This window comes from Scyliorhinus canicula, chromosome 2, assembly GCF_902713615.1.
Source record: "Scyliorhinus canicula chromosome 2, sScyCan1.1, whole genome shotgun sequence".
Taxonomy (NCBI): domain Eukaryota; kingdom Metazoa; phylum Chordata; class Chondrichthyes; order Carcharhiniformes; family Scyliorhinidae; genus Scyliorhinus; species Scyliorhinus canicula.
Genome location: NC_052147.1, coordinates 176806129 through 176820729, shown reverse-complemented (window position 1 = coordinate 176820729; position 14601 = coordinate 176806129). Strand labels below are relative to the sequence as shown.

The 14601-nt window shown below is 45.2% G+C and overlaps 1 protein-coding gene across 1 annotated transcript in view; it reads right to left on the bottom strand.

Moving 5' to 3' along the window:
* The window catches only part of dnah7 (dynein, axonemal, heavy chain 7), a 498762-nt gene that overhangs the window by 4228 nt on the left and 479933 nt on the right, over positions 1-14601 (bottom strand). The window contains exons 62-63 of the mRNA XM_038789116.1: positions 10941-11118; positions 1235-1338 (exon numbers count right to left, since the gene is read on the bottom strand). Coding sequence (XP_038645044.1) covers positions 1235-1338; positions 10941-11118 — 282 coding nt within the window. The remainder of the gene's footprint in view (positions 1-1234; positions 1339-10940; positions 11119-14601) is intronic.

Genomic DNA, 14601 nt, shown 5'->3' with positions numbered 1-14601 from the left:
AGGGGTCTTTTTATTTATGGGGTCCGGTGGGTGGGGGGGACGCTCTAGAGAGTCTCTGTGGGTCTCCTTATTTAGGGAGTCTGGGGCTTTTTATTTAGCGAGTCTAAGGGAACCCCCCCCCCCCCCAAGAGACCCCCATTTCGGGGTTTGTTGTGGGGTCTCCATATATTTGGGGTGTCTGGAGGAGTCGCCTTATTTAGGGGTTCTCTTCGGGGGGTCTCCTTATTAAGGGGTTCTGTGGCAGGGACTCGTCGGGTCACTCCCATATTTGCGGGAAGGGGGCAACCAGAAAATATGGGGGTGGGGGCTGAATTGCGATGAGGGGTAGACCTCACAATCAGGCCGTCTGCTCACAATGGCGGCCCGATAGTAGGATTCCCTTGGGAATCCTTCGCCATGCATAAATCTGCATGGTGAAGCATTGGGTATAGCTTGGAGCGCAACTCAGCTCTGGCAGGAGAACTTTGGGCGGGATTCTCTAATAATGGGGCTACGTCCCCACGCCGGCGTAAAAAGCGGCACCAACCACTCTGGCGTCAATGGTCCCTGAAAGTGAGGAATTCTCTTTCTAGGGAGCTAGGTTGGCGCCAGAGTGGTGCCCGCAGCTCCAGCCCGCGCGAGTTTGCGCATGCACGGAACGGCCGGCATGATTCCGCGCATGCATGGAATGGCCAATGTATTTCCACGCATGCGCGCTATGGCCGGCGTATTTCCGTGCATGTGGAGGGGGTTCCCTTCTCCGCGCCGGCCCCTGGGCAATATGGCGGAGAACTACAGGAGCCTGGCGCGGAGTAAAATAGGCCCCCACGGAACCAGCCCGCCCGCCAATCGGTAGGCCTGGAGAATCCTGGCCATAGTCTCACACACAATGAGCCAAAACAGTCTCCTGCATAATTTTAAGACCTCATAAAAACTGGGCTCAATAAGGAAGCAAAAATAAATCAAAGGTATAAGCAAACAAAATATTCGAAATCTTACAAAAGACTGATTGACAATTAAAATATAAACGTTGTAAGGACAATAGAAAGGCAAGATAGAAAGAATCCAAATAAATAGTTTACATATATATGTAGAAGGTAAAGGACAGGTATTTTTTCCAAGAGCCTAAGTAAGCCAGATGTGCAATGAATCATTAAATAGCAGTGGGGTTCAATATTAACATTTTGTGTAATGAAATCTCATTGTTTTTCAGAACTAAAAATATACACTTAATAATAACATAGATGCTACTTACAACAGGCATTGTATCATAGAGGATTTTGGGTTTTGATTCCGCCAGTTTTTTAAGATTCCTGTCCCACCGTGCTCCATCTATAAAGAGACCTCGTACATAGACACCTATATACAAAATAACACCATGTTAACTAATATTAGTAACAGTTTCCTTAGTCACTGTACCTTTCTCCTTTAAATCTGCTGTCACCGCCCCTCCTTAAAAAAGAATCATTGGTCCCTCTGTCCTTACAATCTCCAACATCCCTTTCCTCTCCAAAGTACCTCCCAAGTACCATTTTTCCTGCAACTCCATATTTGAATCCCTACAATCAGGTTTCTGCTGTTAGCCCAGTATAGAAAAGGCCCTTACCAAAGTCACAAATTGTATCCCAAGTGAGTGTGATCAATGTAAACTAACCTTGTCTTTGACAAGGCTGACCACGCCATCTTCCTTTAGTGCCTCTCCCATAGCTGTCGAACAATGTGGGACTGCACTCATGTGTTTCCATGCTTACTATCCAGTTATACCCAGAGAATCACCTGAAATGGCTTCTCTTCCCAATTCTTTACCATTACCATGTATTTAATGGAGCCTGCAAGAGCTGAAAATGTGTGTGGGGTGACTTCATTCGGCAGGATTCAAAATTTTGATTTTGTAGTGACAAGTTGAGATGCAGAGATAATGTCAAGCCCACCATGATTGGCCAGCCTCAAGCCGTCCTGTGGCAGGATCATTCTTGTAATATACGTTACTCATTAGCGTTACACATTTCTAAAATTGTTATGGGCCAGGGTTTAGAGAACCCCAAAGTGTATCATGGAGTTCGCCTGACCCACAACTTTAAGTAGATTTTGGATATGGGGAGCACACAGGCCTACTTTACAGGTATGGTGCAACAGAGAGTTATAGTACTTTTAAATTAAAACAATGTTAATTTATAAAACCCAGTTAACATTTTATATAAACATACATTGAACATCTTAGCAACCATCAATTCAAATACACCCCCCAAAGAATACATTACTCTATAAGTAACCCTTAAATCTTTCCCTTTAACATCCATAAGACCCTTTTTAACACAGAGATCAGGGGCGGGATAATCCCGTACGCGGTGGGGCAGAAGGTCCCTGGTGAGCCACTCCGGCATCGGCCTGCCCCATGGGTCCGGAATCCTCCGCACCTTCAGGGGCTAGGCCGGCGCTGGAGTGGTTTGCACCCCGCCGGCTGGCATGGAATGCCTTTGCCGCCACGCCAGCCGGAGCTGAAGGGACTCCACTGGCCGGCACGAGTCCGCGCATGCGCGGGAGCGTCAGCAGCTGCTGACGTCATCCCTGCTCATGCGCAGGGGGGGTTTCACCTATGCACCGGCCATCGCGAGGCTGACACGGCCGACGCGTAGAAAAAGAGTGCTCCCACGGCACAGGCCCGCCCGCGGATCGGTGGGCCCTGATCGCAGGCCAGGCCACCGTGGGGGCACCCAACGGGGCCAAGTCGCCCCCCCACCAGGACCCCGGAGCCCGCCCGCGCCGCCAGGTCCCGCCGGTAAGGGACCTAGTCTAATCTATGCCGGTGGGACTGGCAAAGAACCAGCGGGACTTTGGCCCATCGCTGGCCGGAGAATCGCTGGGTGGTCCGCTGCGAGCGGCCACCGACCGGCGCGGCGGAATTCCCGCCCAGTCGAATCTCCGATGCCGGAGAATTCGGCGGATGGCGGGGGCAGGATTCACGCCACCTCCCAGCGATTCTCCGACCCGGCGGGGGGTTGGAGAATCCCACCCCAGGTTTAAATTCTCTACTGAGAGCAGTCAGCACTTTGAAATCACCCAATTGATCTAGAGAGAGTCTTAGATTGCAGAGAGAGATTGTTATACAGCTCTGATGGAACCATCAATTCACTAGACACGTGTTTCCGATATGAATCTAGGCTTTAATCGACTTACTTCAGAGCCAGCCTGTTACCTGTTGATGAACTCTTAGTGAACTCAGGCTGACTCTGGACAAGGGTATTTATACAGCTGCACTAGGGGGAGGAGTCATGGGCGGAGCCAAGGGTGGAGCCCAGTACAAGTTCCTGAGTACTCCCAGAGCTACTCCCCCTAGTGGTAGGATAGCGCTACTGCGCTTACAAAGACAGTGTGAATTATGATATATACATATATATATTACATTCACCACAAGCTCCTTGCTTTGCCTGCAGCTATCCAGCTCTCAAAATGAAACTAAAACACACTATGTAGCAGACAGCCCAAAGCGAAAGTGAAAGACAGATAGGTCAGCTCCACCCACGCGCTGACATCACTGCAGCTGTTCGATAAATACTCATTTCTTAAAGGCACAGCCACTACAGCTATTTAATAAACACCCAGTTCTTAAAGGTTCTCTCACATCACAAAATTATGACCTACCTTCAATGTGCAGTTAGTAACACACGAAGATGTCAGGGCTCCTGGTTCACATTTGTTTAAAAGTGATACGCACTGGTCAGCTTTGTGCAGTTGTGTGTAAGGTCAGCAGTTTTCTTTGAACTCTTTGGCGCAAAGGAAGGAAGCAGGAGAATGGCAGCTTGCATGGAGGCAGAAGACCAGCAAGGGCGAATAAGTGGTGATTGGGAGGGAGTTGGATTATGGAGGGGGGGGGGGGGGGGGGGGGGTTGCATGGAGAAGGAATGTGCCAAGGGACTGGCACGAGGTGTAGTGTTGGGCGGGGGTGGGGGAGAACAGTCAAATGGCCCAAAAGGTTGGCCAAAGCTGTGATAATCTTTGGTTGTTGGCTGGCAGAATCCTGACAGCGCTTTGAGTTCACATTTCAATTATCCCCACAGAAGAATCTCAGATATGTGGGCAATTTTGAGCCCTCACATCTGTGGGAGCGGCAGCATTTGTGGAAATCCCAGGAGAACTGGGAAATGCGATCTTTTGCCAGAGAGATTGCCTTTTCTGAGTTTCCTCGCCCCCCTCGCCAGCAATGTCACATCATTCGCAAGCACAAAGGACATGAACCCCAATATATTTCCATTGATTTAAATATTATCAGCCATACCCCCCTGCCCCCCGCCACAGGGTGCCCGATACCTCTGTGATGGGGTGGAGGCCCTTAGGCTGCAGTTCTGAACATGGTGCCTCAATCTCTTTGGAGCTGGTTACCGGCTCTATGAGACCCCATCCCACCAATAACGGCATAACCACAGCCACTCTTTTTTTTTGTCTTAAGAGGCACAAGCGTTTGAGAGCAAACTGGAGCTGCTTCATCGGCTAAGTGCTGTGCAGTCGGGAACTCTTCCCATCAGGGGCAGAGCATCGGGGAGGATGACGCATGACGCGCCAACGCCGTTCCAATGGTGCGGGACGCGATGACGCAATTTTGGAGGGGGCGGCGACTAGAAAACCAGCATCAAACCGACACTGTCTCCAATTTGACCGTTGGAAGGGATTCTCCGCCCGGTCGCCGATTACAATATCAGTGGGCGTGTTTGCGCCATCATTCTGGCAGGACAGCGCCTCATAGAACAGGCAGCCCGACTACACAGAGGTCAAGGTACCATCCTTTAAGGGTGCCGCAATCAGCAAGAACACTGAACTCCCTCCCACCACCCCCTTCCCCCATGGCCATGGAGAACAGCAACCCCCCTCCCCCCCGACCCATTAAGCTTGGAGGAGACTCACCCTGCTGCACATACTCCAGCACACAGCCATCTCTACCCCCTGACACATCTCATAAGGGGAAGCCCCCTTTCCCCGATGGAGAAGAGTTTGCCCTCTCCCAGATTCCCCCTATGCCCCGTGATCACTCGACCTGGGGATTTCAGTCACCTCCGCACCTTGGCATGGTCATCACAATTGGTTTCTGATTTCGAATTCCAGTAGTGAATCCCCGCAGCATAACATCATACCGCCGGGGCGAGGGGAGGGGGACATCACACGGGGCTGGAAGGAATGGCGCAAGTTTATTTAATTATATTTAAATGAATGGAAATCAGGTCACATCACCGGCAGGGGCAGGGAAGATCTCAAATTAAGATGTCGCCGGCGCAAATCATATTGTAGCCCTCTTCCAAGGTTTAGCAGCCATAACGGGATTTGCGCGTCTGTCAAACAGGCCCGGAAAAATCATGTCCATTGTTTCTTCTACAATAAAGAAAATATCTGTAACTCCCCTCTTAACCATTAGTGCATGCCAATCATGAGGCTTGCTGGTTCATTTAGCTCTCTGACTAATCTCAACAAATAATCATGGTTCACAGATGATTAAAGTGAAACCAATGCACTGTGAAATATTTGCAAGTGGTACTGAAATTTGAAAAAACACCCATGCTACTTTTGTGCACTCTATAAACCTTCTGTTCATGGCAATGGAATTGGACAGGAAAACTTTAACCATGATTTACAGCCTCCCTGTTTAATCAGGGGGCTCTTTTATCGCCCATCCTTAATTGCAGCATTTTCAACTGATGGCAGGATTGACCACTGAAAAGCAGCGTAATAATAATCTTTATTGTCACAGGCTTACATTAACACTGCAATGAAGTTACTGTGAAGGTTACTAGTCGCCATACTCCGGCGCCGGTTCGGTACACTGAGGGTGAATTCAGAATATCCAATTCACCATCTTTTGGGACTTGTGGGAGGAAACCGGAGCACCCGGAGGAAACCCTGGGAGAACATGCAGACTCCACAGAGACAGTGACCCAAGCCAGGAATCGAACCTGCCTCCCTCGCCTCCCCCATTATTTCAAGGATTCCCTCAATGTCTAACCTTGGCTTCTTTCTATTACTCTTGGCTACATCATCGAAAAGCATAATGCCAGGTTCCACATCGATGCTGATGTCACCCAGCTTACCACTGGAGATGGGATGCCAGTGTGTGCTTTAGGGATCAGGGTAAGGATCATTGACCTTTACTGATTTTTGTTTTAATGTCCTACATGCAATTGTTGGGGGCATGATCTACAAATTTTCATATAGTATTAAGATCTGTTTGAGAGTTACAATTGTAAACAATGCTTGTCTGCTTCATGTGATCTTAATGTTTTGGCAAATTAGCTCATGATTGGCAAGTGATGTAAAACTTGAATAAGTGTAATGTTATGCATCTGGACAGGGCAAAAGTTCAATATTTATGCACCTTCTGGGAAAAAGCATTAAAGGTGGAGGAAGAAACAGACCCCTGCATCCTAGTACATCCTTCTGTAAAGGTTCATGAGCAAATGCTGTGATGTGATAGCTAAAACAACCTTTTGAGATAACCCAGACCTAAACCAGCAATCTTGATGTCATTTTTGAGATGATCTGTCACCCACATAGCTGTGCCATCACTAAGACTGTGCCTTTCCACCTCCGTCACATCACCCAATTCCATACCTGCCTCAGATCATCTGCAGCTGAAACTTTAATTTATGTCTTTGTTATCTCCAGGCTTGACTACTCCAATGTACCTCAGGTTGACTGTCTACATTCTAACTCAAAATCCTGAGATCATCCAAAATTCTGATGCCTGTGCCTTTACTCACAACAAGCCCCATTCACCCAAAACCCCGTCTTGCTTTTATAATGATATAAAGGCATCAATCGCTCATAAGGGATGTGAAAACATGTTGTTGGTTCATTTATTAAGACTAGGACACAGAAACATTTATACAGAGAAATAAAGCTTGAAGACATCAGAGCTGTCTATGTATACTCTGCTGAAAGAAAAAGTTAAACTAAAACTGGATTGAATGACACACTTGCTCATGATGTTATGCTTCTATCCCTTTAAGGGATATTACATCATCTCTTTATTTTTAAAGATATTTTCCCTCCTTCCAAAGAATTCTAACTATTTATAATACATGAATGTATAGTTACTGTTATATAAGTGTCATTGTCATTGTTTGTCCTTCAGTATAGAAGAAGACCATCTTAATTTGACAACAAGTCTTTGAAGAAGGCCTACAGGGTATCCTTGAAGTATTTCTTCCAGCAGCCACAGGACCATGCTCCATTCTGCAGTTCACCATTGAAGATTTGCTTAGGGAGCCAGTTGTTAGGCATTCTGGTGACATGTCCAGCGCTGTAGGGCAGTTTTTGTTGTAACCCTGTGAAAATGCTGACCATGCTGGTTCTCTAGAGGATGTCTGTGTCTGGGTCTTTGTCTTTCCACTTGAAGTCGAGGAGCTCGTGGAGGTAGCAAAGGTGGAAGCAATTGATTTTCCTTGTGTGTCGTTGATAGACGGTCCAGGTCTCACTCACATTGAGAAGAGTGAAGAGAACAACTGCTTGGTAGACATTGAGTTTGGTTTGTAGACTCACTCCTCTACGTTCAGTAGCCATCTAAGATGGCCACCTGCAAAGGACCATGGGAATTATGGCCAACCCAGGACTCAGACAGATACAGAGCCTATGAGTATCTGAAACACAGGTAACCAGGCCTGATCAAAACCCCCAATAGAACAATAGAACTCCAATCAAGCAACCGGTACAGCCACAGACTGATCGGCACCATCCCTTCACTCAGAAATCCCAAGGTCAATGACTGCTAAGGACCTGGGCATCTGTCCATTTATTGACCGAAATGGAAGATAGTGATCAGAGCCCTGTCGAACTATTGGTTCCAAGGTTAAAGACCGCCCCAAAGTGCACAAAATCCCAGAGAGATAAAGGAGAGCACAGCCATAGAACATAGAACATAGAACAGTACAGCACAGAACACAGGGAAACACAGGGGCAGCAGGGTAGCATGGTGGTTAGCATAAATGCTTCACAGCTCCAGGGTCCCAGGTTCGATTCCCGGCTGGGTCACTGTCTGTGTGGAGTCTGCACGTCCTCCCCCTGTGTGCGTGGGTTTCCTCCGGGTGCTCCGGTTTCCTCCCACAGTCCAAAGATGTGCGGGTTAGGTGGATTGGCCATGCTAAATTGCCCGTAGTGTCCTAATAAAAGTAAGGTTAGGGGGGGGTTGTTGGGTTACGGGTATAGGGTGGATACGTGGGTTTGAGTAGGGTGATCATGGCTCGGCACAACATTGAGGGCCGAAGGGCCTGTTCTGTGCTGTACTGTTCTATGTTCTATGTTCTAACAGGCCCTTCGGCCCTCGATGTTGCGCCGAGCCATGATCACCCTACTCAAACCCACGTATCCACCCTATACCCGTAACCCAACAACCCCCCCCCTTAATTTTTTAGGACACTACGGGCAATTTAGCATGGCCAATCCACCTAACCCGCACATCTTTGGACTGTGGGAGGAAACCGGAGCACCTGGAGGAAACCCACGCACACACGGGGAGGACGTGCAGACTCCGCACAGACAGTGACCCAGCCGGGAATCGAACCTGGGACCCTGGAGCTGTGAAGCATTTATGCTAACCACCATGCTACCGTGCTGCCCACAAGAGCCATGTGTTCTGTCTCTTTTGGATCCTGCTTGTGCCACCCAATTACAGCAGGAACAGCCAGCAAGTTCAAGACCAATGATCACTACCTGATGGATGAGCCCAGCAGAGACAGAGCCACTTTCTTTGAACTAGCCAAGTGAAATCCAGATAAAGGCCTTATCCATTTGCACAGTGCCGGTCGCCCTGAAGTTAAGTATAGGTTATTGTAACTGATAGGTGTAGTTTAACTCGTAGTAGATAGTGTGTTTGCATGTCGACATAACCCTTGTGTATATAAATAAACCATCTTTTGAACTAACTAACTGGTTGTATGGTCATTTGATCGATATAAGGGAAGGCTTGTGGTTCACCAACATCATTAATATTAGCAGCAGTATTGGTGACGCTGTTGGGACCAAAACGAGCAACAGTTCCCATAATAAATAGCAAAGTCTTCCGAAGGACACACTGGCCTTGGCAATTCTGACTACCACCAGTCCTGTGACAATCACAGAGGAATATTTCGCCTGTTGCTGAAAAGATTCTTGCCAGAATCCTTCTATACCAGCTCATATTACATCTTAAGCAGGGTTTACTTCTGGAGAGCTAGTGTGGTTTCAGAAAAGGTACGGGAATTATCGACATGATGCTTGCTGCTCGCCAACTGCATGAGAAATGCGAAGATCAAAATGCTGACCTGTACACCAACTTTGTTGACCTAACCGAAGGCTTCAACACTATTAGCTATGAAGGGCTCTGGAACATTATGAGCAAGTTTGGGTGCTCAGACAAATTCATTCAGATGGTTTGACAGTTCCACGATGTGAATTTATGAGTCTTTAAAGTGTAAAGGGAATCTGCTGGCATGTCCAGATCTTATAATGGTGATCTTATCTGGAGGTGTATTTAATTGCTTAGGTATTTATGGGATTGCTATTCTTAGATGTTGTTTCTGGTTTCATTCGGGATCTTGTCCTCGAGACGGCATAGTGGCACAGTGGTTAGCGCTGCTGCCTCACAGCTCCAGTATCCCGGGTTCAATTCCAGCCTCGGGTGACTGATTGTGTGGAGTTTTCACATGCTATGGCTGTTCTCCCCATGTCTGTGTGGGTTTCCTCCGGGTGCTCCAGTTTCCTCCCACGGTCCAAAGATGTGCAGGGTAGGTGGGTTGGCCATGCTTCATTGTACCTTAGTGTCCAAAAGGTTAGGTGGGGTTTCTGGGATAGGTTGGAGGCATAAGTAATGTGTTCTTTCCAAGGGCTGGCGCAGACTCGATGGGCCCAATGGCCTCCTTCTGCAGTGTAAATTGTATGATTCTACAATAGAACTGCATAGTAGTTGAGGATCTGGAATGTATCTGATTTGTCCTCGGTTACATCTCACTTTTGTGTGTAATGACTTCACAGGACCTCGGTAACGAATAAATCTTTGTCACATCAGCAGGTTACCACTTCCCTTCTGTGGGATTGTGAATCCAAATTTATTGGCCGAACTCTAAACTTGTCTGCCTTTATAAATGACTCCCAAGAGGTGCCTAGCTTGTCCTATTAAGTCAAAATGCTAAATCGAACCAGGCCATCCTTCAAAGATGGTTTTCCACAGATTCTGTAGTGTGGAATCTTTCATCATTTCTTTTTGTAGTTGCTGGCATTTGCAGCAAAAGGTACCAGATCAGTTGATGGACTTGTAGATGCAATTGTAGTGTTGCAGCTCTCTTAAAACTGCCACTTTGTCAAAACATTCTGGAAGTTTGAATGTTAGGTTGTGAACTGAGATGACAGAAGCAGTTTCAGAGGTTGATTTGCCAAATGACATCGGACTAATTCCATGGATTATCACTAGTGCGAGATCATGGCATGCCGGTAGATCTGTGATCACTGAGCCTTTAGTTTCTGTAATACAGAACATCTGTGGCACCTAATGATTGATTGTACTTGCAGTCGAGGACTATAGAACTTGCATATGGGATAGTGAACTCTTGTACGTCGAACATTGCACAGATGTAGGTTTTGCCATGGCCTTTCAGGTCTGTGGAAACCAGGAACAACATCCCAAAAATGACAATCCCATGGAATTTGCAGGGGTAGTATGTTGCCACATGCCTCTGTGCCAATCACGGCCAACAAGAAGTAGTTACCAACTTTCTAATAACAGATAATTTAAGTCTAGGCAAACACTTCGGATGGTGTGATGGCATTTATGTTTTCAATAAGATTGACATTCTAAAACCTATGCTCATCACTCATTGTCTCATTGTGCATATCATTATCATGCACTCATCACTCCAGAATGATATTAATGGTTTGGCTGAGTGGGCAGAAGAGTGGCAAACCACCCATTACAAAATCACATTACTGTTCAAGTTGCGTTCTCTTACCATCGTCTGGAGCGATAGTGTAATTCTTGTCCTCTAGCACGTCATAGTCAAATGTGAGCAGGTCAATGGGAATGGTATATTTCCTGGCATAATTTTGCTGTCCCCCTGTCAGAAACGCTTGAGTGAAGAAAAACCCAGACAACCAGAAGACAGGAGGAGCTGTATATTCAAACCAATCCTGGCATATTGAAGAAACAACATTACAATCACAATGAGTATACAGTATTATACATTTCCACGTGCACAAAAATCCATTTGCTTTCTACATAGCATTTATATTTAGGGTGGATTCTCCATCTGAGGGATCCTCCGCTTCGCCAGCAGCGCACAGAGGCACACGGATTTCCCGACGGCATGGGGGTGTCCACAATGGGAACCCCATTGGCTGGCTGCTGGGATGGAGGATCCCGCTGCCAGTGGGGGCATGCCGCACCAGAAAACAGGTGTGGTATTATTTTAAAAACCGATGCAGCTTTTACAACAGAGTGGAGAAATTTGACATTCTACAAATGTAAAATTAGTTTTGCAGGGCCAGAGAAGTTGTTTGGTGATAATTATAACCTAGTATGCCATTGATGTCTTAGTTACACCTCATTCAATAAGGCTTAACTTTTCCGAAGTTTTTGTTAACAGCGGGAATATAGTGAAAAAAATGGAAGTCCATGTTACTTTATGATTTTGAAACATTTCCAACCGCGTGGACTTCAACAGCATGCCTGTGAAGGAGTGGTGAATAATTGACAACAATTTGTGTATTTCCACATTTAACCTCGCAAGTGCAGAAGGCAGACTGTCTTTCGCAGAGTAGTGGTGCTGACAGTTTTGCCATCATTGGACCACAGGGATGGGAAAGAACTGAGGATACCTGTCAATGGGCGGGAAATCCGGAAATGCTGAGAAGGCAGTGAACCTGCAGAACTTAATGACAGGACCACATTAGAATTTTTTAATTGCTGTCCCATACACCCAAATTGAATCAGGTATAAAAGAAAGCTGTCAGGGGCCATTAGGGGATGACATATGGTTTATTATATAACTGACAGTCATTGATGGCTTTTTGTTCAACTTTAAAAGGCTCTGAGCATTCAAATCACCACAGATAATTACAATAGGTGATTACATCCCTGCAATTTGAAAGATATCGCAAATTATACTCCTGTGTTCACATTATTTCATGCAACACAGAAGCTGCAAAATAACAAAATTTCTAACTATTTTGAATCCCTTCATCTAGTTTCTACATCAAATATTGTCTGCATATTTAACCATATCTGATGCTTTCCTGATTATCTCAGCAAAGATACAAAGATAATCACAAACAAAGTCTCATGCTTCATTTGAGCAGGAGTCTGTCCACGAACAAGCTATGCTTGGTGAGAGAAATAATATAGCTACTATCCCTTTATCTTCACCTTTAATAAGGTGTAAAATGAAGAAGACACTCAGCAGGTCTGGTAGCACCTTTGAAGAAAGAGAAATAGTTGGGCTTACATTTCAGATCTATAAACCTTCATTAGAACCCACATGGATTCCAGCTTAAATTCCACCCAACCTATTTAATTTCCACCTGTGCATGATATTCAGCTGGTCACTCCACTTCAGGAGATCCCCCATCTGGACTGTGCACAGTCACATATTATCAACTCTTGTCTTCAGCAGCACTGACCCGGCCACTTCATTTCACCGTTGTCCTGCTCTGCAATTTGATCTTGTTCTTTCAACACATTTAATAGAACTTCTTTTTTTCCTTCCAAGTAGCAGAGAAAGCATTTGAAAGGGCTCTCCTGAAAGGTCGTAGACCTGAATGTTAATCTAATCTTTTCCTTTTTGTCAGAGACTGGTTGTTCAGCTAATTGATTCCAGCATGCGATGCTTTAATTTGAAAAATCTGGCATCTAAGGTATCCCCCCTGATAAAACATTCCTCCCTTAAGCAGTCAACATTATTTTCTCAAATATGATGATCTTTCGTTGACTCAGTCTTTAAATGTTTAAGGAATTTCTCTCCTCCATATAGCAATTATTTAGCTTTATCCAATTGATAAAACACTCTCCTGATAAAACAATGAATTGAAAGATCACGGCTAAAAAAGGGCACAGTGATTTATTTAAGAACGTGATAAAACAGCCTCTCACAACAAACTATGATAATTATTTCATAATTTATTTAACAGTTCTTCAAGCCAATTTTAGGAGATTTCATCAACTCCTTTAATTTATTCTCTTGACTTCAGCGAAGCTCCACAGAACATTTAAATCATAACAGTAACCCAATTAAATTTGATTCCTAATTTTTTTTTTTAACTTTCTTGGGACTGTCAAGCATTTTTAGTTACTTTAACAAAGTAGGGTGCATAGGTCCCTGAGTCCATAAAGATTTTGCAGGGGGTCTGCGAAATAGCCAAGCAGTACGCAACTCAGCAGTGGCCAGAGGCAGGAGTGGTCTATAACCATCAATATGTATAGTGTAGAGCAGGCTGGCTGTCTCATGCAAAAAGGGCATTAAGGTGCATTGAAAGTGGCAGGTAGATCATCAGATAGACCTACAGTTATCAACATTAATAGTAGGCATCAGGTTAGTTCAACCTTGTTCTTGAGAGGGGGGATTTTTAAATATTTAAATACTATTGAAAGAATGCGTGAAAAATGAGTTCGCTTGCGTATTATGAGTATCATACATTAGTATAATTTAGCTAGGGTGTCCATGGTTACTGATCCATGTTAAAAGAGGACCTTCAACCAAAAGGTTTTGAGAATCACTGTTCTATCAGTTTCATTAAAACTCACTCTGACATACCACCTGTGCCACTTTATGAATTCTCTGACCTGATTTAAAGTCTGGGAGTTATTAATCACAAAAACCCACTTCAGAGATATTAACAAAGTAAATCTGAGTCAGCTGACCATGATGCATTTCTTCTTATAGTCTAAGTTTAATATTACCATTCCACAAAGATAATTGGGTTCATGTTCTCTACTTCTTTTAGAAAATGAAAAATCTTTCATGTGTTGCAGTAATTTCAATTGTTATGTGTTTTGACTTATATTCTCGTCCTGTTTTTTTAATCCTAAAACCAAGATGCATTTGCTTTCAAGGTCAGTCAGGTGCTTATTTCCAATGTAAATATATGCAGCAGTGCTCTAGTTATTATTAACTACTGCCACTGTCGAATGAGTGGTCACGTGATGACGCAGCTACAAAATGGGTCAAGTGTCGGGAGCGGGGGAGTTCTCCCTGAGAGTGAGGACAGAGTACAAGCATGAAGTTGCTGCTCAGCCAGCAAATAAAGTATTGTTTGATACAAGTCCTTGTTGTCAGCGTTTGGGAACATATTATTTCTACATGGTCTCAGGAGTTGGCAGTGTGGCACAAGGACTTTGCTGCATCAACTCACTCGTCTTTAATGATAACACTGCAGATAGTTAGGAGCAAAAGCAGCAAAACCACTGAGCATCCAACAACATTCTAGTGTGAGAATGCTGACATGGTCACAGAAAACGATGAGACCTTCACCACCTTCAACATATTTGCAGTAACGCAAGACTGAAAATAAAGATTGACAGTGGAGCAAAGTGTAACATATTTCCCAGCTGAATGCTTTGGGAAATAGACACATGTGAAACACTGGATTTCAGTAACCAGGTGGACCTCATGTCTTATG